The sequence below is a fragment of the Myotis nattereri genome, assembly GCF_964212035.1.
Source record: "Myotis nattereri genome assembly, chromosome: 5".
In the NCBI taxonomy this organism is placed as follows: domain Eukaryota; kingdom Metazoa; phylum Chordata; class Mammalia; order Chiroptera; family Vespertilionidae; genus Myotis; species Myotis nattereri.
In genome coordinates, this window is record NC_138080.1 from 86914240 (window position 1) to 86941303 (window position 27064).

General features: G+C 41.7%; 1 protein-coding gene across 2 annotated transcripts in view; it reads right to left on the bottom strand.

Annotated features, from left to right (window-relative positions):
• PPP2R2B (protein phosphatase 2 regulatory subunit Bbeta) overlaps positions 1–26280 on the bottom strand; it is a 362719-nt gene extending 336439 nt beyond the window's left edge. Inside the window, exons 1-2 of one of the 2 annotated variants that reach the window (XM_081091206.1) lie at positions 25877–26280; positions 25679–25756 (exon numbers count right to left, since the gene is read on the bottom strand). In XM_081091206.1, coding sequence (XP_080947332.1) covers positions 25679–25756; positions 25877–25886 — 88 coding nt within the window. In that variant the 5' untranslated portion in view covers positions 25887–26280. The remainder of the gene's footprint in view (positions 1–25678; positions 25757–25876) is intronic. The other variant, XM_081091205.1, reaches the window with a different exon arrangement.
• Positions 26281–27064: the final 784 nt, after the last annotated feature.

A 27064-nucleotide genomic window follows, 5' to 3' on the forward strand; every position in this document is an offset into this window, starting at 1 on the left:
TAAATGGTCTGCTTGGTTGTGTAAATTCAAACTCATGACAGAAGAGCACAACCAGAGGTGTTTTCTGAGAGATGCTGAATGGTAGACCTCTGATCAGCAATCAAAGTAGGAGTGAGGGCTTCGGGGTCAATCTGACCCAAGTTTGAATCCCAATGCATTCGATTATCAGTTGGGTAGATATGAACAAAACTTTAATACCTATGAGCCTCAGTTTCTGCATCTATAAAATGGGAACAACAACAAGGTTTTCCTCATGTTCTCTTGGGTAAAGTGAGACAATAAGCACAGGGAGCACCTGGCACATTGCACACACCTGATAAACTGTCACCACCAATGTTGCTCTTACTCTGTTGGCCTTCTCTGAGCTATGGCCATACACCAACTTCAGTGCAGGAAAGAGAAGGTGTGATTAAGAGGGTGGTGCTGCAATTAGCCAGGGGGTAAGCCTGCCTTTCATATTGACTTACTGTGTCACCTTGGGCAACTTACCATCTCTAAGCCTCATTACATCTCTAATAAAAATAATAATAGAATCTTACACCATATTTTGAGGGGAAAGTAAGATGGTTCATATGAAGGGTTTAGCACAGTACCTGGCATAATGTAAGTGCTTCCTTTAATTGCTATTGTCTGGAACAGTAATATCAGCCCTTAGTCACAGTATCTAATTGCATTTACTCACCTATCTTGTCCAAATAATGAAATTGTAAACTTCTTGGGAGTGTCATCAATGTTTAAATTCATCTTTGTACCCCAAGTGCCTCCCCCAGAACCTGGCACAAATTCGGTACTCAATCAATGTTGGTTGAATGAGTAAGTGATTGAATGAGTGAGTGAATAGAATATATGGGAGACAGCATCTGATAGATGCTTTGCGCTTTTGTGGACGTCCTTTTCAGCAAAAATAATATATCATTCAAGCAAAGATATGGAACTCATGAATAGACATTCTTCAACTTTGCATATTTCAGCCCTAGATGACCAATAGGTATTTAGTAAATATCTTCTGAGGCAATGGTAGGTGTGTAATAAATACTGCCTGAGGGGGGAAAAAAAATCACTGATGCTCCTGCCCACAATTATCTTCAAAGAACTCAGGGAAAAAAAATCCCCAAATCCTAAAAACAAAACAAAAAACCTTTCTCCTCCATTAGAGAGTAAAGAACAATGGGACTAGCACCCAATTTCCAAAGGGCCACTCCAAACCAGCCAGTACTTCTTGACTTCAGTGAAAACATCTTCTCCAAACCCAACTTAAAATGACAGAGTTAGTGCCAGGCCTAAGTACCCATCTACCTGGATGCACAATGGGCAAGGGGCAGAAAAAACAAATGGGAAATCTCCTCGGACAGGCGATTCTGGTGCAAATGGGCTGCCCTGTCCCGTTTTTACTGTTTCAGTGTGCTTCTGCATCTTTTTCACTGCGATTCTCGGAACAACCCCATTTTACAGAAGAGAAAATGGGCTAAGAGGATATGATCATTTATCCCAAGACAAACAGCCCACAGAGGAGGTCCAGTGTTTTTGCAGACTCAGTTGATGAGCTTGTAAAGAATGCAGGTTCAAAAACAGACCCAGAGACAGAGAAGCATCGATCAGACCGTCAAACCTCAGAGGGAAGGTAGGGGAGGGTGGGGTCAAGGGGGAGAGATCAACCAAAGGACTTGTATGCATGCATATAAGCCTAACCAATGGACACAGACAACAGGGGGGTGGGGCATGAGGGGGAGGGCAATGGGGGGATAGGGACACATATGTAATACCTTGATCAATAAAGAAAAAAAAAAGAATGCAGGTTCATAGCCTTCTCTGGGGATAGACAAGGAATCTGCATATTTAACAACCCACGTGATTGCACTTTATAGTTAGAGAATCTCTGGGGGGAGGTATTTAATGTCATGCTTTGGCTTGAAGTGTCAGGGTAACAGAGTTTTCTAAATATCCTTGTCCTAAATCGTTTGCCTCACCACTTGTGTCCACCCATTTGTAGCCACCCTGATGTTATATTAGGCATTAGGCTAAGTGATGGGGACAGAGGATATCAGGCCCCCTCCCTGCTCTAAAAGAGTGCAGGCTCCAGAAAACAGGAGGACTAATGAACTATTTAACACAGCATCAGAGGGTCTGGGCAGCAGGAAGAGATTCTGAAGATTCAGAGCCCCCAAAAGGTCATTGCCAGAGAGCCCTGCTTTTGCATTAGGCATTACTTACAAAAAGCTCCTGTTAGAAGGCAATTATCCTACTGGGAGGTATAGCAAATGAACAGTTAGCAGTCATTACCCCCATACTGAAATGAGACGCTCATATACCTAATGCCATCCCAGATAGGAGCCAGGCCCCAGGGAGGCAGGCTCTTTCTAAGGAGAAAGGAGTCTCCCGGGCAATGGCATGAGGGTCTGGAGAGAGGCCCGAGAACAGAACCAGGCCTCTGAAAGGGAAACCAGAAGCCTAGGAGGAGGGAGAGATAAAGGTGACCCACTTTAGGTGCCATGCGAGAAGGGCCCTTGAGTCTGCAGGGTGGAGTCCAGAGACAAAAATTTCCCAAATCACTTCCACATGCCGGGTTCTGACATCAAATGGGAAAAAAAAGAGAGATCCTTGAGCGCTGCACTATGGACCAGGCTGTTCCAAGCTTTTCTGTAGACTGACCTCCTGGGAGATCACAAGCAATCACTTCTGTCCTTCAAAGTCCCAGCTCGAGCCCTTGCCCCAGGCCACAGGCATCACCATCTTCCAACAGCCCCTCCCACTGGTGCCAGCCATTCCTGCTGCTTGCTCTCACCCAAGTCTGGTTCTTATGAGAAAGTTACTCTGATCAGTTCCCTTCTGCTATGTTCTCACAACCCCCTTTGGGGAAGTTTCATCATCAGTTTTTCATTTTGTTAAGAAGGCAACTAAATCCCAGGGGGGAAAACTGTAGCTTATTTAAGATCAGTCAGGATGAGGCTGCCCAGGCTTCACTCTCATCAAAGCAAAGCAAATTTTTATTCATTTTCAAGTCTTAAATAAAATCTCACATCTTCAGGGAGGAGTTTCTGTCCTTAAAATTCAAATCATTTTTTACTTTTCAATTACAGTTGACACACAATATTAGTTTCAGATGTATACCCAGTGATGAGACATTATATAACTTACTAAGTGATCATCCCAATAAATCTCGCCCCCATCTGACACATACCTAGTTATTAAAATATTATTGACTATATTCTCTTGCTCTATTTTACATCCACATGACTATTCTGTAACAACCAATGCATACTTCTGAATCCCTTAATGCCTCAGGATATGGGTCATATCCCCCTGCTACAAACTCTCAAACACCATCCTCCCCTTTCAAAACACTCATTCATTATTAAATCTATTGATTGAGCATCTACTTATGCCAGGCACTAAGCAAACCATATACAAAAATATAAAAGAAATACATGGTGCTAACAATACATAGTAAAACAGGTAGATACATAAATACCCATCTTCTTCTTTGGGTACAGTGATCATTTTTAACAGATCGGGCTCTGCTGACTCCAGAGTGTGAGGCTCACTGCCTGGTGCACAATAGGAATCAATAGCTCTGTGCCAGATTGAATGGAGTCGAACTGAACAGGAGAATTCTGACATTACTTGTATCATTCTCCCACCACTCTCCAGCCAGGCTGTGAAATTCACAACTTGGTACATTCTGATCTGGATGAAAAGGAGCCTCTTTTTGGTGAGTTCTTCCACCCATTCACACTATGTTTTTAGTAGTTATCAAACGCTTGCTTCTTGATATTGGAGATACAGCGGTAAATAATAGATTGACATTTAGCTCACTGAGTTTATATTCTACAAAAAGGATATAGACACTCAACAAGTGAACATTGCATCAGCAAGGCTTTTTCAGATGGCAGTGAGAAAATAATGATCCAGCAATTCAACTCCTGGTTATTTATCTAAAAAACCCCACAAAAACACTAACTCAAAAAGACATAGGCAGCATGATTTACAATAGCCAAGATATGGAAAAAAAACTGTCCAGTAATGGATGAATAGGTAAAGAAAATGCATCATACATATAATGGAATATTATTCAGCCATTAAAAAGAATAAAATTCTTCCATTTGCTACTATCTGGATGGAACTTGAAGGTGTTATGCTAAGTGAAATAAGACAGAGAAAGATAAACACCATATGCCCGTCTGGGGTAGTTCAGTTGGTTGAGCATCGTCATGTTCATGGAAAGGTTGCCAGTTCAGTCCCCAGTTGGGGCATATACAGAAGGCAACCAATTGATATTTCTCTCTCACATTAATGTCTCTCTCTCTCTCTCTCTCTCTCTCTCTCTCTCTCTCTCTCTCTTTTTCTTCTTCTTCTTCTTCTTCTTCTTCTTCTTCTTCTTCTTCTTCTTCTTCTTCTTCTCTATCTCTTTCTCTCTCTCTCTAAGCATGTCCTCAGACGAGGATTTAAAAATATATATAAAAAAGATAAATACAATAAAATCTCACCTATATATGGAATCTAAAAACAATAACAAAACAAAGACACTCAAGCTCATAGATTCAGAGAACAGACTGGTGGTTTTCAGAGGCAGGTGTGAGGGGTGTATAAAATGGGTGAAGGAGGTCAAAAGTTATGAACTAGTTATAAAATAAATAAGCCATGTAATGTACAGAATGGTGACTACAGTTAATAATATTGTGTTGTCCAGCCTTGGCCATGTAGCTCAGTTGGTTAGAACCTCGTCCCAATATGCCAAGGTTGTGGGTTCCATCCCCAGTCAGAAAACATACATGAATCAAGCAATGAATCCATAAATAAGTGGAACAACAAATCAATGTTTCTCTCTCTCTCTCTCTCTCTCTCTCTCTCTCTCTCTCTCTCTCTCTCTTCCTTCTTCTCTCTCACTAAGAAGCAATAAAAATATTTTCTGAATTTCAAAAAAAGTAATATTGTATTGCATATTTGAACATTGCTACGAGAACAGATAAAAGTTCTCATCACAAAAGAAAACTATATATAATGATGGATGTTAACTAGTCTTATTATGATATCACTTCACAATATATACAGACATCAATTCATTATATTGTACACCTGAAACTAATATCAAGTTATATGTCAAGTATACCTCAATTAAAAAAATAAGTTGAATAAAGAAAATAAAATGGGGGATGTGGTAGAGAGTAACTGCTCTGATTGGATGGTCAGGAAAGGCTGCTCTGAGGAGAGGACATTGCAGCTGAGGCCTGAAATATCAGTTTCTGGCCAAGAAATGGTTTTGGTCTCCTCATTCAACCCACCGCAGCCTGCAATTTACCTTCAGAGTAATTTCCTCTTCTAATTTAATTAACTATTTCATTATTCTACAGCAATAATTACCTAATATTTGCTTCACTGATTTACTCTAAATTCAGTGGGACACAGACGGTGTTGCCTTGCTCACTGTTGCATCCCCAGACCTAGCTGAGAGGTCAGTAGAGATTTGATTCTCGTTTCTTTTTTCATTAAGAGTTGAAAATAAATTGGTAAATACGTATAAATAAAACCTTGAATCCAAGATATAGAGCAAATACATATCAACTACATATAGGAACTATCACAAAATTGACCATGTATAAGGCTAAAAAGAACATTCCAATAAATTCCAATGTAATAAAATTAGAAACCAGTAATAAAAGCCCAGGTCCCCAAAACCAACCAAGTAAAAAATAATTAATTTTACAAAACAATTAGAAACAAAAGGAGCTTCTATTAAGCCTTTAAATTTTTTCTACAACTTATGAAAGCTGAAAAGCTATCCAATTCATTTTAAGAGTCTAAAATAACACTGAATTGAATGGAAATAAAATGTCATATTACTTATGAATATAAATGCTAAAATTCTAAATAAAATTTTAACAAGTTGAATCCAGCAGTGCATTACAAAGTCATTTTGTGAGTAGCATTTGCACAGGAAAGCAGGGATGACTCAATATTAATAATTCACATTTTTGATTGGCAGTCTGGACTGATCGCTCAGCCAGCTCTCCTGGCATACGACGAAAGCAAGTAAGAAGTGGGTAGCTACAGATAAGACTAAAAAGAACTTTGAGGATGAAGAACGGGCTCAATGTAAGCAGATGGTTCCATGCAACAAACGAAGAAGCAAAACCTAGTTGGTTACAACCAATTTTGGCTCTCATTGAAAAGACTGTGATCTGAAAACAAAATAAGCCAAGCAAGTTTTCTACCAAATTTTGTATACTAACGCTCACAGTGCCTCCAAAAAGGAGACAAATTTATAAAGAGATGCCAATAGACAATTTATTTTTTTAAGAGTCTACGACATAGAAATATGACTTGATTTTAATAGATGGTGGCAACAATACTAATAATAGTAACTACCAAATCTGAGTTCTTACTAGCTCTAGTCACTCTGCTAACCCCTTTACATAAAGGATCTCATTTAATCCTTTTGTAAAATTTATAATAAGGTACATATCATTTTTATGTTTATATATGATGAAATTTGCACAGAGATGTTAATTAACTTGTCAAGTTCAAGCAATGGAGGAGCTAGGATTTCAGTTCAGACTCCTCACTCCTGCCCCCACACTGAGCTCTTTCTGGGCTACTGGATATATATATATATATATATTTGATTTTTTACAGAGAAGAAGGGAGAGGGATAGAGAGTTAGAAACATCGATGAGAGAGAAACATCGATCAGCCCCCCACTGGAGATGTGCCCACAACCAAGGTACATGCCCTTGACCGGAATTGAACCTGGGACCCTTCAGTCCGCAGGCCGACGCTCTATCCACTGAGCCAAACTGGTTGGGCTGGGCTACTGGATCTTGACATTCTGTCCCCTGTAGTGTAGGACGGAGCACTTGGAATGAGACTACACGTCTGTGTCTACTTATTTGGAACTTGTAGGCATTGGATTAGGGCTGGCCAAGTTCACTTCTGAACTATTTGAAAGAAAGGTTTTGCTAGTGACTGGTATAATTATGAGGGGGGAATTCTAACCAAACCCATGCACCTACCTATCAATGCCTCTAGAAACTCACTATGCATTGAAGGTTTACTACTTCTAACACACAGCGCCAAGGACTATGGGGGTGGAGAAATGTAGAAGGCACAGCATATAAAGGTGAGCAGGGAGGTAAGAGATAAAAGAGTGAATGGGCCATTGGGTCAGATTCCAAGAAGACTTCTAGAGGTGGTGGCATTTGAGATAGTCTTTGAAGGACAGGGAAATGTTGAACCTGTGGAAATGTGAGTGGGGAGCACATTTTGTCAGGAAGTAAGAGTACTTCAATTTATTAGTCAGTCTATGTAACTCCTTGTAAGATGTTTCTTAATGCTCCTTGATGAACATGGAAACAATAATATATTTTCTTCCATTTTTACTGTATTCAACTCAAATTCACTTTCTCCCCTATTTACTCTAGATTAAGGGAATCATAAAACATATTTAAATATATATAGCAGCCCTAGCCAGTTTGGCTCAGTGGATAGAGCGTCAGCCTGAGGATTGAAGGGTCCCAGGTTGGATTCTGGTCAAGGGCATGTATCTTGGTTGCAGGCTTGATCCCTGGCCCTGGTTGGGGTGTGCAGGAGGCAACCAATTGATGTGTCACTCACATCAATGTTTCTCTCTGTCTCTCCCCCTCCCTTCCACTCTCTAAAAATCAATGGAAAAATATCCTTGGGTGAGGATTTACCAAAAATAAAAATAAATATATAAAGCAGATTCCTGTATGTCTTTGGGATATGCACTACACAGCTTTGATTTGGAAATGGTGGACTTCGACGTCTCTTGTTCAAACTGGACAAAGAGCAGTCCATTTTTTTCAGTCTGTTTAATACCTTTAGGCCTTTGCAAGAAGAAAGAATTTCCAAGTAAGTCCAGAATGTATTACAATTCCTCAAAAGGCTTCCCTCCTGCTCCTCTCTGGCTTTTAATTAAAGCGTGAATGATAGGAAAAGGAATCAATATGCTGAGATAATAACAATACATTTTTAAGGATTTCTCCGACCATGCTATCTATTTTGGCTCTATTCCCCACTACTTGGCAGCTATTCTGTTTTGGACAGATGAGAACATTGGAGGATTGTAAGGCAACCCGGTGCATAAATCCAGGAGGCAAGATTTCGTTTTCTGACCCTTTGGCCATCCTTTAGCCATGCAAGAAAAGGCCCCTGAGTGATGGGGTTTAATGCCTTCTCTGGAAAACACTTTGAACCTACATTTTCCCTTGATTCTGAGAGGCCGTCCTAGTGAATCTCTCGGGAGGCAGCAGCGGAGAAATGTCCTACCCGCTGTCCCTGAGGTCTGGGCAAGGCCTGGCATTCAGGGGAGACTGGGAGGCCCCACCGCACCGCAGCCTGCGGAGTGCTCATTTTTAAGTTCAAGCTCATGCCTTTCACCGGCTCTGCACTCACTAGTGTCTGCATCTGGAGAGACTGGCACTCACGCTCCTCCGGGCTGCTTCAGTCCAGGAGCTTTGCTTTACAGCAGTGCTTCTCAGCCTCAGCACTATTGTCATCTGGGGCTGCATAATTCTTTGATGGTAGGGGTGGGACTGCCGTGTGTACGTGGGGAGGGGGAAGGATGGGGTGGAGTCTGTCCCATGCATCCCAGGAGGTTTAGCAGCATCCCTGGCCTCTTCTACACACTAGATGCCAATAGCAAGCCCTCCCCACCCTCGTTGTGACAATAAAAAATGTCCCCAGACATTGCTGAATATCCTCTGGGGGCAAAATTCGCCCCACTCCCCACACACAGAGACAATCGCTGCTTTATAGGAATAAGGCCTCAGAGACCAGCACTGGGGGAATGGCCACATTCATTGTACATAAACCAGCAAGTAATACATTGGTTAGAAGTAAGGAGAACTAAGTCCTCACTGTAATTCTTCATGTGTCAGTTTCCTCACCTCACCCACTGAGCTGGTGTATGAATCCTCTGAATCAATATTTGAATAAATATAATGTTGCTGCCATCTGGTCTAGCTTAGGTCTTTAGGCAATCAGTAACACTGAAACACTGAACAGTGATAGCATTATTCTGCAATAAGTAATTTAAACTTAAAAGAATCCCATCAACCAACTTTACTGACAGGGAGTTGAACTAAGCAGCAAGAAATGCCACTCTAGCCACTAGAATAAATTTCCTGAGTCTTCTGTCTTACTGGTCTTTGCTGATTGGAAAGCTGGTGTTCATTCATTCCCGCATGCACTTGTTCAATGACTATTTGTCAAGTATCACTATGTGTCAGGCATTGTGCTGGGTATTAGGGATTCTTATACAACTTGTAATTAGTTGTAATAAGAAGTAGCTGCGGTAGACACATTAGATATGGCCCTGTCTTCAGGAAGATTATGTTCCAGTAGAAGAAACACACAAGGAGCAAGGATATTATCATGTGTTTGTCAAGGGCCATGATGGATAGTGTCCAGGACTTTCTAGAAGGCCAGCGTGTTTAGAGTTTATGGTTAGGGAAGTCTTACTAGGAAAAGCGAAACCAAAGCTGAGATCTGCATGATGAGTAGGGGTTTGCCGGGGAGGGATAAGGTGAACAATATTCCTGGAAAAGGAGACACATGTGTGTAGTGCTGGAGATGAGGGAATATGGCATGAGAAGGAATATGGAGTGCAGATTACACAAAGGAAAACAGTGAGTAAGGCTGGGAATATCCTAAGAACAATGAAGGCCACTGAAGGCTTTAGGGAGGTAAGTGACATGTGTGCCCACTAGATATATTACTGCACATACGGCATGAAGACCAGACTGGAGGTGGTTAAGACCAGGCGGAGGATGGAGAAAACCCAGGAGGCTGCTTCAATATCCAGAGAAGAGAAGATGGCCTCCAAACTAGGATCGTGGGGATGGGTTGGAGAGAGGTCAAGGGACTCAAAAGGCTGAGCTACTTAGGAAGAAGGATGACATAGGCCTTACAGTAGATGAGCATGTTTGCTGAAGGAAGATGGGAAGGTAGACACAGGGTGACTCTAAGGTGCCTGGGTGGGCTTTTGAAGGAAGTAACTAGAGTTGGCAAGGGCCACTGCTACTAGTAACAAAAAAGTGAAGAATGTTTATGGGGATCCTGCTGAGGGCAGGTCCCTGAGCTAACTGCTAACAAGCATTATCTCATTTACGTCTTGCAACATCCCTGTGATACAGGATCTATTATCCTTAGTACCTCAAGGCTCAGAATAACCTGCTCAAGAGCACACACTGGTAATGACAGCCAAGATTCAAACTCAACATCCTGATTCCCAAGTCTGCTCTCTGAACCACCACATATAAACACGAATTCACTCTCATGTTTACCTTCTGGGTTTAAATCAGAGGTCTCCTGGCTACTAACAATAACTTTGGAAGAATCACTAAGTCATTTAAGCTTTTCCAATCTCGATTTCTTCAGCCAGAATTTGAGTATTAGAATACCTCCTTCATGAAATTGGTATAATGATTAAACGAGTCCTGCTACTAATAATGAGAAAGCAAGCATGTATTGAATGCCAATTAGATTCCATGGTATGTTGTAAATACTATATATATTAGCTAATTGCATCCTCACAAGTGTCTTTGAAGTAGCTTCAATGATTGCTCCTATGTTATAGATGGGGAAACTGAGGCACAGATAGACTAAATGGGGTGCTAACCTGCATGCGCATTTCTGGAGCTTGTGCTCCTCGCCACTGCGTCATGCTGCGTCTTCTAAGAAGTGAGGTCTTAGAAGGTAGCTGACAGACCTTGAGCCTGGGATATTGTACGTGCTGGTGCTGGCTACAATTTTTATGCACTTTGCAATTTATCAAATTTTCAAGAAGGGCCAGGCACTCTATTAGGCAAACAAGCTAGACAGCCATTCTCCTAATGCCTTCATTGGAATTCAGGAAAACCATTCCTGGGCATGATTTTTTCCCATTGCCAAGCCACCCCTGCCCATGAGAAGTTGGGGCGTGTCAGTGGGATATTTGAGAAGATGCTGAAGATGGGTGAGGAGCGAGTCATCAGGAGCTACAGAGCACTGCACGACACTACCAAGGCCATTACCCTGAGTGTCAGACAAGAGCCACACAGAAGCCTTTGGGTGGATGGGTGGGGGGCTGCCTTCCTTCCTTTGATACCTATGCACCTATTTGTAAGCAAGGAGGAAGGATTTCAGCATCTGGGTGAAAGAAAACAGGCTGATACAATGCAGTCAGAGAAATCTAACAGATGTGTGGCGGCCAAAGGTCAGGGGCCCCAGAGGCATGGTACTTCTTAACTCGTAGGGATATCAGGGAGCTGATGTAACCCCACAACGTCACAGGGGATCCTGGGTGGTGGAGACCTTGAGTGGTAATGTGAATGAGTAAGCTTTCCTTGTGTCCATTTTCCTTCCTGTATCCCAGTTCCTCCATCTATAAAATGGGGAGATTAGAAATAATCTTCCAATTTCCTTCAAATTCCAACATGCTATGAATGTAAATGTTCAAAGCATACAGTTTCCTATTTTATTAACGTCATGTGGACAAATAATTCTTTGATTGGGAGTAATGAATATTAATAAATTGCTTGTGTTTGTTGATGATGTAGAGGCAATTAGCTCTCTACAGTTTTCTTTTAACTGCTTTGCATTCTGTTGTAGAACCCGAGCCTAGAATCTTCTATAGATGTCTATGGTTCTTCCAAAAATGAGACTTGTCTTTGCACTCAGGTGTAGATAACCCTTTTAGTAAACACACGGGTTGGCTGAACATTTTAAACTCCTTTTGAAACAAATTGATCAAACTTATCAAATATTAAACATTAAAAAGTTATCAGACCATCAAACCTCAGAGGGAAGGTAGGGGAGGGTGGGGATAAGGGGGAGAGATCAACCAAAGGACTTGTATGCATGCATATAAGCCTAACCAATGGACACAGACACCAGGCAGGTGAGGGCATGAGTAGGAGGGTGGGGGGCAATGGGGAGATAGGACACATATGTAATACCTTAATCAATAAAGAAAAAAAAAAGAAGTAATCATCTGGGCGGTGGAGTGACAGGCTAATCTCATTTCCTTGTAATCTCAGCCTTCAATCAGCAGAATAGCTAATGTTTACTTAGCGTTTCCTCCGTGTCGAGTTCTGCGCTTTCTGTGGATTGTTTGTGTTTGCTCACAACAAGTCTACAAAGGAGAAACTATTTCCCCCTATGCTACAGAGGAGGAAATTCGAGTTAAATCAAAATAAGGTATGTGATTTATTCAAAGTGACATAGCAAGTGGTAGCCGCTGGGATTCAAACCCAGAGTTGATGCTCTTAATTACGGTAAGTTCGTTCTTCCTGGTGCCCCCAGGTTTCTAATAGGGTTACAAGGTATGACTTGTGGCTCAGTTGGTTCGATTCCCAGTTAGGGCACATGCGGAGTTGCAGGCTCTATCCCGGGTAGGGGGCATGCAGGAGGCAGCTGCTCTCACACCATTGTTTCTCTCTCTCTCTCTCTCTCTCTCTCTCTCTCTCTCTCTCTCTCTCTCCTTCTTTCTCTCTTAAAAAAATCAATAAAAATGTTGTTGTTTTTTTTAAAAATATGACTTTATGTGAAAAGATTTTTCACATAAAGTCATAAAGTAATACTAATTTTTTGGGATAAATTTTGTGAATTAGGTTTTCAGTTTTAGTTTCATGAATTTATGAAGTTGCTAATAAATAACAGTATATTTTTAAACATAGCTTATCTTCAGCTGAAAATTACTTAAGACACATTCTCAGGTATATCTGATGCAAAGCTGCACTCTACATGGCTCACGGAATAATAAAGAACAACAATGTAAATTCGGAAGCATATGTGAGTGGTAAGTTGTAGAAAACTGCCATCAGTTTTCATGGGCACTTCCTATCAGTATGTGGAAACCATTACTGTTTAACTATCGCTTGTATAGATCTGTCAGCACTGAAAGTCCCTGGCATATCTGATGAATGATGGAGAGGAAGCAGCACACCCTGAGAAATGGCTTGTGCCAGAATTTGGGGAAAGTTTGCTTTCAATTGTAATAAAAAACATCAGTCCTGAAACAATAACAGGTAATAATGATTCTTTTTTTAAAAAAAAGCTGACAAAATTATGGAAATGCCATGCTGAGGTGAAGTGTAACATTTTAAAAATAGATCCCACATTCTCCAAACCACAACTGGAAGCACACGGCCAGTTCCATGGGCTCCTGAATGTCAGTGGTCCCGACAATGCCTGGCACTGACTCAAACTAAAATTTTACAAGTTCCTGTTGTGGTCCTGGGCAAAGATACCATGGTGAGTGCCAGACCACATGCAATTTTTAAATTTTATTTTCATTTTTTACTATAAGAGATGAGGTACGAAGATCTCTAGGTTGGAAGCAAAAGCACAGAATAATCAAACAGCACAAAAGTAAGGAAGGTTATGTTACTGAAGTTCCCCCTGGAGGAGAAATGCCCTAGGCTACTGTTTGAGTGTCAAATGACCAAGTCCTCCATTTTACTATTTGTTCTTAAAACATCAGGGTGCTCCAGGCTTCATTAAGATCCTCTCTATTGGTTTCCCATTGCACCCAGAATGAAACACAAATAACTGACTCCAGCCTGTAGAACGTCACCCAAGCCCGCCTCTGCTTCCCTCTGCACCCTCATCCGTCTATCACCACTCCAGTCATTCTGGCCTCCCTCCTGATCACGCCGATATTGCCTCTGCCTCAGGGCCTCACTTACTGTTCTACCGAGTCTAAACACTATTCCAAGTCTCTTGAACCTGGCTTCTACTCATTATTTGAGTCCTGACTCAAATGCGACCTCTTTGGAAAAGCCTTTTCAGAACAACTGTCTAATGTAGCATCCCCCATCCCCTGCTCAGCCACCACGTTTATAGTCTTTACTAGAGGCCTGGTGCACAGGATTTGTGCACTGGTGGGAGGTGTGGCCTGCATGTCAACCGAGTAGCTGTGGACCCACCCTCTAAGCGGCTGCTCCCACTACAGGAGCAGCCGCTCATCCTGGTCAGCCGAGTGGCGCTCCCACTGTGGGAGCACACTGACCACCAGGGGGTCGCTCCTGAATTGAGCATCTATTCCCTGGTGGTCAGTGTGCATCATAGCGACTGGTCGACTGGTCGACTGGTCGTTCTGGTCGGTCTGCCGTTCGGTCGCTGGGATTTTATTATATAGGATAGCCCATGTCACCCTTTGAAGTTACCTGGTGCCTCTGTAAGCTTGTGTTTTTCATTGCCCATCTCACCCACTAGACTGTCAGAGACCTTGGTGATTTCAAGTGTTTCCAACACCGCCCAATACATATTCACGGAATAAATGGATAAGTAAAATTCCATATTCTTACCCCAGGGACATTATTAGCTACCTTCTCCTTTTTTTAAAAGAAAGCTCTACACAATTAAAAATAAACATGCTGGAGAAAAAGGCATAACACTTACTTGAAACCTTGAGCACAAAACCAGAAACCACCCTGCAGCATCCATGTACTTAATTATTTATTCTCAGCTTTTAAATTCCATTAACAAAAAACATAGGCAATAAGTGGGATGATGCTGAGCCTGCTTAATTAGCACCATAAAAAGAAAACAAAAGGCAAGTAATCTCACACCCCCAGACCCCAGCTTCAAGGCGGTCCAGGGAAGCTTGGCAATGGGCTTGCCTGAGCCAGATGTTCTATGTAGAGCAAGCCAATGAACCGCCTCCCTTTGCCCAGTGCTAGCAATAGGCTTGGTTAAGCCACCTGTGCCTCTTCCTGTAGTGAACGCTCTTGTTGGACAACTGGGGATTGCTTCCCATTTCTTACTGCAAAGCCCAGATTTTACTGTGTTATCCTCCACTCAGAGATGGCAATCCTACACCAAGCTTGGATGCAGGCCAATGTGTGTAAGCCACTTCGGCTAATCCTAACCTCCTTGTCAACGTTGGTTTAGCGGTGGGCATATGACCCAGACTGAGGTCAAGGGGACATGTAAAGAAATTTGCTGGGGACACTGTGGGGCGGGGGGTGGAGGGGGGCGGGATGTTCCTTGTTTTGTTTGTTTGTTTTAAGTCCCAATGTCCCTTCCCTGGGTATTGCTGTGTCTGAGTGTGATACCCACAATGGCTGTGGTTGTTTTGAAGCAAAGTTGAGATCCCAAAGGCAGCAAGGCAAGAAGGTGGAGAGAATCTGAGCCCTCCCTGCTGTTCTTCAGCAGGAAATTCATCAGCTTTGCGGGGGCTCCCTGCCTCAAGAGTTATATAAAAAAACTGGGTTAGTGCAATAACTGCTTTGCTGGGCTCCTTGCTTCTGGCCTTGGTTCCTTATCATTCATGATCGACCTGCTTCGAGAAAGTGTTTTATAATCAGTGGCTCTCTGCCTCACTCAGGTAGAAGCGCAATGGTCTTTACAACGGTCTGTAAGGCTCCTTCTTGCATCCACCTGCCATCATCTTTCTGTCTCCATCTCTCACAACTTCTCCCTTTGTTCACTCAGCTAAAGCCCCACTAGCCTATGTCTAGTCCTTGAACATACCAGATAAGCTCTTGCCTCAGGGCATTTGCACTGGCTGTTACCACTACCTGCAACGCTTTTCCCCAGGCACCAACATGACTTGATCTCTTGCCTTTTTCATATCACTGCTTCTGAGCATTATTTTGCATGAAGTCTCGAACATCCTATTTAAGAGAATACCCACACTCCTGTGCCCCCTATTGCCTTAGCTTCCTCCATTGCATGTACATCTTTATATTTTATATTCTACTAACTTATATATCTGTTGTCTAACTCCCCCCGCTGCTGCATATCCAATGCCTAGGACCCAGCAGATGCTTAGGAGATATTTGTGGAACTAAGGAAGGGATAATCATTCTTTTGCTGTTCCAGATATTTTGAAATGAATCTTTGTGTTGCAACTGAAAGCATGTTGAGTGACGGGCTTCTCTGTGATCGGGGCCCTGTGACAGGTGCCCTGCATTTCCCACCATGTTTGAAATTCCCGGTCAGTGCTTCCGGAATGGAGTGTTCCCCACCCCAAAGCCATTAATCCATGTTGTGTAGTGGAAGGTCCCCAGTAGAAAAATCTCTGATCCTAAAGTTTGGTTTCTGTTCTCTATGAGACCTTGGGCAATTTAAAATGATTTCTATATATCTTAATCTCCTCGTCTCCATGAGGACTAACCTACCTATTATCTGTGATATGGAAACTATCTCTTTTGTATCTGCACTGTGGGGTTATAAACCTGTTCTGGTTACCTCCCAGGGGGCTTATAATACATGAATGACCCACATGTGCTAAAAGCAGAAATGTGCTATGTATGTTTTAATGGATTGTCTTGAATGGGCTCTTTTAGTCTCTAGAAAAACATTCATTATTGTATTAATGATAGTTTTCTTTTTAGTTTGTTGACATTACTTACTTACTGAAGGCTATTTCATTCAATAAATACTCACTGAGCCCTTACTCTGGGCCAGGTTACTTTGAAGGAGTGCTCTGTCACCATGGTTAAGAAGGGAAATGCTGAGGTCGGACAGGTGTGTGACTGGGGTGAGTTGTTAAACTTCCTGATCCTCAATTTCCTCTGCTGTAAAATGAGGTAAAGTTGTCTCATATCTTATCACTGGGCAAAGATGAAATGAGAGGATACACTAAAAGTTATGTGTATGGAATCTGGCCCAGTGATGCTTGAGGAAATAGAGTTATCAAAATTATTATTCTACCGCGGTCAGGTATTATTTAGTTCTTTCAATGATTTTATTCACAAAGCCTTTCAACATCATCTCAAGGTAGCCCAGGGAAGATGAGTAATTTGCCTAAAGGAACAATTGAACCCTAAATAAAACCTGGGTCCATGGCCTAAAACACCTGGCTAATTCCTAGTTCTCCCTTAGGTCTCGAATTGGCTGCCAGTTACTCAGTAGGCTTCCCCAGTTCCTGCCCCAGCCCGCTGTGCATTGGGTTGGTTGGCTTACTCTTTTTCTAGCACTTTCCACACCCACACTGGATTGTAATTGGCATCCACTTGTTGATATCCCTCCGAAGAGGGTAAATGCTTACAGGAAGGGAGTGACAGTGTCGTGTTCACTCAGTCCGGTGCCTGGCACATACTAGGTGCTCCACACTAGTAAATATTTGCTCATCAAACACATTTCAAGTGATTGGCATTAGGGCCAGGGTGAAATAAACAGCCATGGAACTTTTTCTCTTCCTTGACTTGGAAACGTTTAATTTCCTAAAGCTTCCAGAGAGAACAGGATGACTGACTTCAGCGCCGTGCACAGAACCTGCTTCTCTCCCCGCCACAGAGCCCCGCAGCTTCCCATGCCGACACTTCCCACCAGGCCACCTTCAGAGCACAGCAAGCCCGCAGCTCTCGTAGCAAGACATCCTCCATCACAGCCCAGAGAAATGCTTTCATCTCCTGGCAGCTTGTTCATAATCAGACCAATTTTGCTTCTAGCGGACTGGAGCCCCGTACAAAGGAAAGTGGCTGGGAAATCCCTTTGTAGACAACAGGATGGAAAGAGGAGATTGCGGGCTTCCTTTTGACAGGCAGGGGAAAGCTTTGCTCTCACCCCCTTCAGTGCCTGGGGCCCAGAATAGGGCTGGGTAGTATCTTGTATTCATTGGCATCCTGGTTTCCTTTAAAAGCACTCAAAATGGGCTCAGATGTTTTATGGGCTCTGCTCGCGCATAGCCCTCTGATGTAAGGAAAGACAGAACAGAAATTCTCACTGTCTCTCGTGGATTGACCTGCGTTAGGATCATTTGGGATGCTTGTGAAATTAGCAAGCTCATTGACGCCATCCCAGACCTTCTGAATCAGACTCTCTAGGGATAGGCCCTGGGAATATGCATTTTAACATGTTCCCCAGGTGAGTCACATGCACAATAAGGTTTGAAACCCATTTGGTGATCTAAGGTCACTAACTGGGTTGCTGAACCCAGTTAAAGTTAGGAGTAAGTTGACTTCAAATTAATGCCTGATTAATATCCCTATGTTGGTGGCTTGAGGTTGTAAATCCAGAAAGCTTCTACCCCAGAACAAAAGTTTTTCTTCCTGAAACTGGAGTTCTTATCACAGCCACCCACCAACATCCAGTGAGAGCAAGGCAAGTGAGACTCCACCTTCCATCTCTAGGTCCAAGATCTGTGGGGTGAAGTTAAATCACCCTGTGCCACTTATGTAGCATAAACTTCTAAGAATGGTTATCTGTCAGTCGCTGACTTTTCTATAAAATGAGAAAGGTGATAGTTTTTACACTGCTTTGAGACAACCCAATCCATATATTTCTTTTTCTGGTGATGGTAAAGAGTCATAATCATGGAAGGAAAGCTAAAATATCCCCGCATTTCTGAAACATCAGTGAAAAGATCAGATAGCCTGGCCAATGTTTTTTTTAAAAATATATTTTTATTGATTTCATAGAGGAAGAGAGAGGGAGAGATAGAAACATCAATGATGAGAGAAAATCATTGACAGGCTGCCTCCTACACCCCCACTGGGGATGGAGCCCACAACCTGGGCATGTGCCCTGACCAGGAATCAAACCATGACCTCCTGGTTCATAGGTCAACACTCAACCACTGAACTATGCCAGCTGGGCCTTGTAAACGTTTTAGGTATAGGTCTCCTCTTTGCTAGGAGGCCACTCACCACCATCAGCTTTTAGTTTAGGGTGTATGGCACGCACCTCACATCACAACCAAATTGATATTTTTCTCTCATTAGAGAACTGAATCAATACACGGCCCCGTGCTTCTCTGGACATTATTTATCTTTTCAGCAGTAGGGGGAGAGAAGAAGGTTATGCCCATGGAGCAAAACAGAATACATATCACAGTTATTTCCTACAATTAAGACTGCATGAACTATGTTGATAGATATGGAAGAACTATAGAATGTGAAATTGTAGTCAGGAAAAAAGTAAAGATGATATGCTGTAGCTGAAAAACAAAACAAAACACAAAACAACCCACCCAAATCCCATCAGATAATTCTGACTTCTTCCCATGAGCAGAATCATACACCATATCTGAAGAAATTGTATGATGTCCAGAGTAGGCAATTTCTATCATGTAAAGCGCTTCTATGCTGACATAGTATGAAACTTCATGAGATGAAATCATATATTATGTGAAATGTACATGCTAGGCAAATCAAATGCAAGAATTGCACATGGTGAACCTTTCCACATGCCTTCCAAGAATTAAACTACATGAACGATCCCAACCACAGCAAAATACTCAGCTTGAGCCTTGGACAAGTGGTCTGTTGGCTGCACACCAATATGGTCTGCATGACGTAGGTGACCACGTCCAGTTCACTGGTTCCAAGTACCATCTATGTGCTGGTGCCCACGCCCTCCCCCAGTTTCTCTCTCCATCTCACGTTCTCTCTCTGAAGCATACACACTCATATATATAATGTCCTACTGGGCATTTACACCTGACTATCTTGTTACCATTTTACCCTGAATATGCTCAAAATAAAGCTCATTATTTTTCTCCTGGAAGGAGTTCAGGACAGGCCACCCCAAAATATGCTGTTTTGGTACATTGATGATTTAGAGCTGAGAGCACTTGTAAAACAGCAAATGCAGGGAGAGGCTTTCTCCGAATTCCCCCATTACCTGCCTAAAGGCAGGTCCTCCGAAAGGAAGTCAACTGTCATAAATTCTCTCCTCCCGAATTTCATCAACCAGGGAAGATGGACTTTAAAGCAGAAGAAGAGACTAGAGGTAGACACCACACACAGACACACTTTGTCACAAACGATCACATCACCCATCTATTTTCCTAAGGGTTCATTCATCTTTCCTAAAAACCACTGGCTTTCTTCCAACAGGCCTACCTCCCTCCTTCCTTTCCCCTATTAAGATGGTATGTAAGCTCTCAAACCTCACTGCCTTTTTGAGTATTCACTCCCCCCCCCCCCGTGATGCCTCCATGCATGTGAATTTTAAAAATAAATTTGTATACCTTTTCTGCTGTTAATCTGCCTGTTGTCCGTTTATTTCATAGAGCCAGCTATCAAACCTAGGAGGATAGAGGGGATGACTTTCCCTTTTAACATCCCGAAATAAGTCTTTCCCAGGTTTCCCAGTCCCAGTAACTGTGCCCACAGACCACCCAATTGCTCAAGGCCAACAACAAGTACTGTCTTAATTCACTCCTTTCCTTTCCTCTGTGAGCCAGTCCATCATCTCCACAAAGGTCTGCAGTCCCTGCTTTTCCCTTCATCTGCACCTTCTCCACTCAGACAAAGCCTTGGTGTTTCTTATCAGAATCCTGATAAGAACTTATTTTAATCGTTAAGCTCCTTCAATGGCAAGGAGCCCCATGATTCTCAAAATAAATTCCAGGCTATGTAAAGAGACCTAAAGGTCCTGTCCGATCGAGCCCTTCCCCGCCTCTCTGTCTCTTTTCAGGCCACACAGCTTTCTCACACCCAACTCAAGCCACTCTGGGCTCTTGTATGTGCTTTGAAAATACCACCTCTGTCCCCTGGCACTGGGTCTGTACAGTGCTTGTTTTATTACTACCGACAATGACCCAGGTAGGGTTCTTTGAACACTGGCACATTCCCATCCTTCAGGCCTTGGCTCAGGTGCCACCTCCTCAGAGAGGCCTTCCCTGGTGCCCCACACTGAAGTGTCCTCCTCCAAGAAGTCTCTGATGCCACCCTGTTCATATCGGTCTTAGTATTCATTAAAACCTCAGATGACCTTCTACTTTTCTACCGTTTTTGTTGCTCAAGCCTCTCATTAGAGAATGATTTTTTTTATGTGTATATCACATGTCTTATTAACCTGAAACAGTGCCTAGTTAGCCAGAAGCTAGTTGATAAATATCTGTTTAATACTGAAATGGATGAATAAATGAATTTGAGTGATAGTACTTTCCCAATAAACCAGTTGCATCACCATTGCCTGAAATGAGCTGACATGACTTCAGTTAGGTCTGTGTGGCCCAGAAATAGCTTTTCCAGGTCCCAGCAATTGCAGTGGCCCAGGATGTAGAGTTTCATTTGCTGTCATTCAAGCACCTTACAACCTGGGTCCCACCTACCTTTCCATCTTAGTCTTTCACTTTGATTCTGCTGGTACTCCATGCCTCAGCAAAATAAAGGCCTTTCTTTTTCCGAGTGTACAAACCTCAGGACCTTTGCACATGCTATTCACATCACTTTAACTTAGCTCCTCTTTATGTCTCCATTTCTGCTTCATGTAATTTTCTGAGACACTTGAGTAGTCAAAGAAGTGTCAATTATGTAAAAGTATCAAATCAACACGTTGTATACCTTAAATTTATAAGATGTAATATGCCAATTGTATCTCAGTTTTAAAAAAAGAAGAAAGAGAAGTGTCAATGAAAAAGATACTGTAAATCCAAATTTTAAATGTCTTAAATTGGAGAGTTTGAGAAATAAGTTTTATTATAAATTATATTGAATATGTAAGTCATTAGTTTCTCTAAAAGACAATTGATGCTCTGAATTTAAAAAATTAACTAATTGTAACTACTGAACATTTCCTATGTGCTCTGTTGTTTAAAATATCTGCCTAATTATATTCTTATAGCAGTTCATTAAGGTAGAGTTTATTATCTCAACTTTACATATCAGGAAATGAAATCATAAAATATTTGCCGTGATTTGCTTTGTGCCAATAAGGAGTGAGGCCAAATTTTATTGTAAAACATGTGCTCTTGATACTCTACCACAGTGGTTCTCAACCTTCCTAATGCCGAGACCCTTTAATACAGTTTCTCATGTTGTGGTGACCCCCAATTTCATTGTTACAAATTGAACACAATTATAGCATCGTGATTAATCACAAAAACAACATGTAATTATATATGTGTTTTCCGATGGTCTTAGGCGACCCGTGTGAAAGGGTCGTTCGACCCCCAAAGAGGTCGCGACCCACAGGTTGAGAACTGCTGCTCTACCATATAGCTTTCCTGGATAAATGCAGATGAGCTAATAGGGATGTTCCTAAAAGTGCTGTTATAAATCTTGAAAACTTGGATAAAGAAATTAGGATACCTACTGTTCATAATATGAAAAGTGATCACTATATACTGTTAAGTGAAAACATCTATTTACAAAAGAGTATTTCCAGGATGACTTGCCTTTGGTGGAAAAAAAAATCATATTGACTTTATTCATTATAAACTAACCACTCCCTTTCACAGTATCAGGTACATAGTACTTATTTGTTGACTGAATTAATTGATGAAATACACATAGTCAAGAAGTTAGAAAAACGTATCAAAAACTTTTACCACTGTTGATTGGTTGTGGAATTATAATTACAATTGATTTTCTGATTTTTTTAAAGTTATATTTGAAACTTTCTACACTGAGGACATGTTGTTTTAGTAGTCAGAAAAGGGAAAGAATAAATATTATTTTTAAAAATCATTTAAGTTCTATCTTACCTGCCTTCTTCCCATTAAGTCCATCTTTGTCCCCCCCCCCCAAATATATGAAATTTCTACCTCTTTTGTATTCATGGAACTATAGTCTCTTGTCAAGTACTTTCTCTTTAGCTCACCTTGCTTTGTATTATATTTATTGATGTAATGCCTTATTTTTATTATGACCCATTCCTGTTACCCTTAAATGGTGCAATCCTTGAACGCTTAAACTATGTTTTATTTATCTTTATAACTCACTTTCTGGCAAAGTGCTTTGGATGTAATAAGCCCTCACTAAATGTTTATTGCTGAACTCATAGTGTAATTCATCTAATGTCCTATTGAATAATTTGGGATGTGAAAAATTCTAGCCTACTAATTGATACCCAAGACATGCATTGAAGTAAATTAGCATTAACAGTGCCACACTAAGCCATACTGGAACCTGCAGCAAAAGGAAAAATAAATCAGTAATCCTGGTCTTGTCTCTATTTAACATTTCAATATTTTGTTTATCATGGATTCATTGCATACATTTTGATTTTTTTAAAAATATTGCTTTAAAATATTTACCTTTTTGTCATGTCACCTATCTCATCCCTGCCTTTATAATACAGTAAATACTATTTGAGCATCTTATAACAACCTAGAGATTGTTTAGTGTGTGTGTGTGTGTGTGTGTGTGTGTGTGTGTGTGTGGTTTTAAAATTTCGCCTAGCCCTTACAGCCGCACTAACGGACACCTGTATGACTATGTCCATCTTGTAGACGGAAAGGAAACTTAAGCACACAGACAGTAAGTGACTTGGCCAAGGTCACTGCCTGGAAAGTGGTAAAAATGGAATGAAAAAGTCATTAATGAAAATAAGTCAAGTGGAAGGCAAAAGTGAATAATATTTATTGACTTTGATCAGTACAGAAAACCAGCTTGGTTAAAGCAGGCCAACTTAAAAAAGAACCTGATTTTTTAAGAACCTTGATTTTTACCAAGTGAAAGTCTTTCATTCATTCACTCAACAAATACTCAACTGCCACTGGGACAGTATGAGTGCAGGTTCAATAATGTCAGGAATCTAGACGCCAGGGGAAATGTGTTAGTTTCCAACCTGATTTACCCCTTAAGCAAATCCTCCCTTTATTCACCCACTTTGAACTGGTTTTTCCAAATTCAGGCTTGATTGTCATTGTGACTCTGTGACTCAATTCACAATTAGTTCAAACAGGCTACTTATTAATCATGTGCAGTAAACATTTAAACCCATCTTCAGTGCATCCATGAGGATCATTTGAGAGCATGTATAAAAATTCAGGTTCTTGGGCCCCATTTCAAACTACTAACCGAGAACTCTGTCTTCAAAACAATACATAAAGGGCTGGGGCTTTGAATCCTATAGACTGGGGTTGGAACTTAGCTCACCCATTTATTAGCTACAGACCCTTTGGCAAAGAACTTAGCCTTCTGTTTGCTTACTTATTTGTTTAGCTTCAATATCCTCATAGGTAAAGTGGGAATAAATAGACCTCTCATAAAGCCTTTTGAGAGGATTAAATTAGAGTGAAGATTTAATTATAGTGATATTTATAGTAGCTTACACATACTGAGTACTTACCAAGTGTCAAGCACTGCGGTAAATGCTCTACCTACATTGCCTTAACTTGTCTTAAGCACTCAGTAAGGTACTCACCATGTGGTAAGTCCTCAATTGCTAAGAGCTATAGCTGGAGTAGACCTTCAGAATCCTATTCCCACAGTTGGTGGGGAGCCAGTCACAAAGGCAAGATTTAAGTCCAGAGTCTGAGAGTAACTTATACCCTGGAACAAGTCATCTAACCTGGTGGTCCCCAAAGCCAGTCCATAGCATCAGAATTGTCTGGGTAGCTCATTAAAACACACTGTGTCACCCAGGTTCTCAAACCTCTAACTCAGTAGTTCTTGAGGGATCTGAAAGTCTCTATTGTTCAAAAAGTGCAAGTGATTTTTGAATTGTGCCCAAGATTTAAAACATGATTGACTTGAGCTTCAGTTTTCTTAAGATTCATGAGGTTAGGGAGTAAGTCATTCCCCCCCCCCCCCCCCATTCCCATCTTGAATGCCCAGGACAGTACTACCATATAGAAGTCACTAAAAAGTATTTTTGGTTAGATGAGCATAAAATGGGCCCAATAAAGCCTGCTCTGTCTACTTTGTAGGGGCTTTCTGAGCACCATTCATTTATAAAGCTCCACTGATAGAGCATCTGAAAAATAGTGTCATACAAAAGGATAATTTTATAGATAGACCTAGTCATTAATTCATTTTAGTGGGCTTTCTCCCACTCTTTACATATAAATCATTTGGTTTTGGGGTATCCCTTATTATTTTGAACATCTAAAAATGAATTCTAAGAATGCATATAAAACACCTCTTTCGAATTACTCAAAAGAGTTTTTGCTCAAAATATGTTGTACTCACAATTGCAATGCTATAGAACGACCCCCAAGTCTACATGCATTTATGCATGTTAGTTTCCATATTAAAGTCCAACTCTGTCAACTGTTCACCTCCTCACTCATTAAAATAAGTTTTAGACCCACGCTATCCCACATCTGGTATCTACACCGACCACCAATGTGGAGAAATATGTTTCAGACAACCTGTACCATGTTCCACTAGAACAGCTAAACCTTGATTTAAAACACCCAGAAGTGCTCTTCTAGTTCCTCCCAACTGCCTATCATTCAGCTCTTTTGAAATGCAGACATCCATTGAGGGAGTCATGGAGGTCTCCGAGCTCAGACTTACAAAGGAAGAAAATGAAGAGAATTAAAAGCAAGTTTTTCAGGAGGAGGAAGAGGAATGCATTATCCCAGGTAAAGCGTCCTGGTACAGGAATATATCTCCTGAGAGTCAGAAAGGCAATTATATGCTGACTTGGGGACGACCCAAAGTACCCATAAGTCATACAACTAGACTCAATTCTTCATTCTCCCTGTGTGCTTCATGTGTAGTAGGAAGTGATCTTCAACAGAGAACAGAGGGAGAGCTTAACATCTCTCTGACTATCTTGAAATGTTTGGACTCAGAGACCATTCTAAACGAGACTTGCCTAGTTTTTGGTCTCTCTCTCTCTCTCTGCAAACCTAGTCCACAGGAAGTTCATTTCAGTGTGAATACAATAAACTTCAACAGGAAAAAAAGGGCAGAAAGAACTCCGAATGTTACTCTGGAATGTGTTGCGATTTACGTTTATGGACACAAGGATGAAACTTTTAAAATCTGGACCCAGCACAAACCCCAAGGAGGCAAGGAGAAGAGGGAGGGGGGCTGTCGCCTACCTTCTGTGGCTCCAATCTCGATAGTGCCTTTCACTTGGCTGAAGCACCATAGTGTGTCCTGGGTGAGCGTCTCAATTCCTGAAAGTGACACAAGGAGACACCTCAGGTTAGGTAAGAGTTCCCCGTGGTTCTTAAAAGGCCAAGAAGAAAAGAAATACATAGCGTGATGCATGCATTTCTAATAGGAGACTTGCACACCAGGGATCATCTTGCACAGAGGAGACTCTAGTGAGGCCTGGGAGAATGGTCGGTCTGCAAGTACCACGTCCTGCCTGTCCCCTCACGGCTCTGTCTCCTTCCTCTGACCATGCCAGGCCTAATGTGAGCTGGAGCAATTGGAGTGCGTCCCTTCTCAGTCCCTGGCAGCATCCTAGAGCAGTTCCAGTGGGCCTGCAGTCACAGCCCGTGTGACTGCCCTTTTCATGGGAATAGTAATGCTTGCGATTGTTTTCCTTCTGTGGTGATGGGGAGGAGAAAGAGGCAGTTCCTTAGAGGGGTGAAAGGAAAAGAAAGGCAACATTTAAAAAACAACAACTAGTTTCCCAGCTTGCATGGCTGAATGGCCAGCAAGGGGTCAGATACTCAGAGAGCTTCCATCTCTCTTGTTCACTTCTTGACTGCTTGCCAAAGGCAGCGCTGACTGGAGGGTAGAGGAAAGCAAAACGAGGTTGGAGATGGGGGCGGGGTGGCTAACACAGGGTTGGGGGGTCAATTGCTGACAAATGGGGTCTATTTCATTCCATGGGGATTTCTGTTTCAAATTTGAATTAGACCTCGGCAGGTTTAAATTTTTTGGCTTATTATGACTTCTGGCTTCTACAAATATATGCATCCAATACTAGTACATATACTAATATATATACTAGTATATTTACTAATACATGTGTTCAAGTTCAAAAGGTCCTTTTCAGAACACTTCTGGGTGGTACTGGTGCCAGTTTGCCCCTTTTAAAAAAAAATATGTTTTATTTATTTTTTACAGAGTGGAAGGGAGAGGAATAGAGAGTTAGAAACATTGATGAGAGAGAAACATCGATCAGCTGCCTCCTGCACACCTCCTACTGGGGATGTGCCCGCAACCAAGGTACATTTCCTGACCGGAATCAAACTTGGGACCTTTCAGTCCGCAGGCCGACGCTCTATCCACTGAGCCAAACCAGTTAGGGCACCAGTTTGCTTCTTAACAGCATGGTGGTTCTCTTTAATTCTCCTAGGTTTTATAGGTAAGGGGAATATTACATAGTCAAATGTTGGGAGAAGGTACAAATTTAAGGATGATTACATTAGTAGAAAAATCAAATATCAAAACCAAATTGACCCTTTAAAAACATACACAGATCTGAGTAGCCATTGTCACTGGCAGCACAGACTTCTGTGGAATTCCTG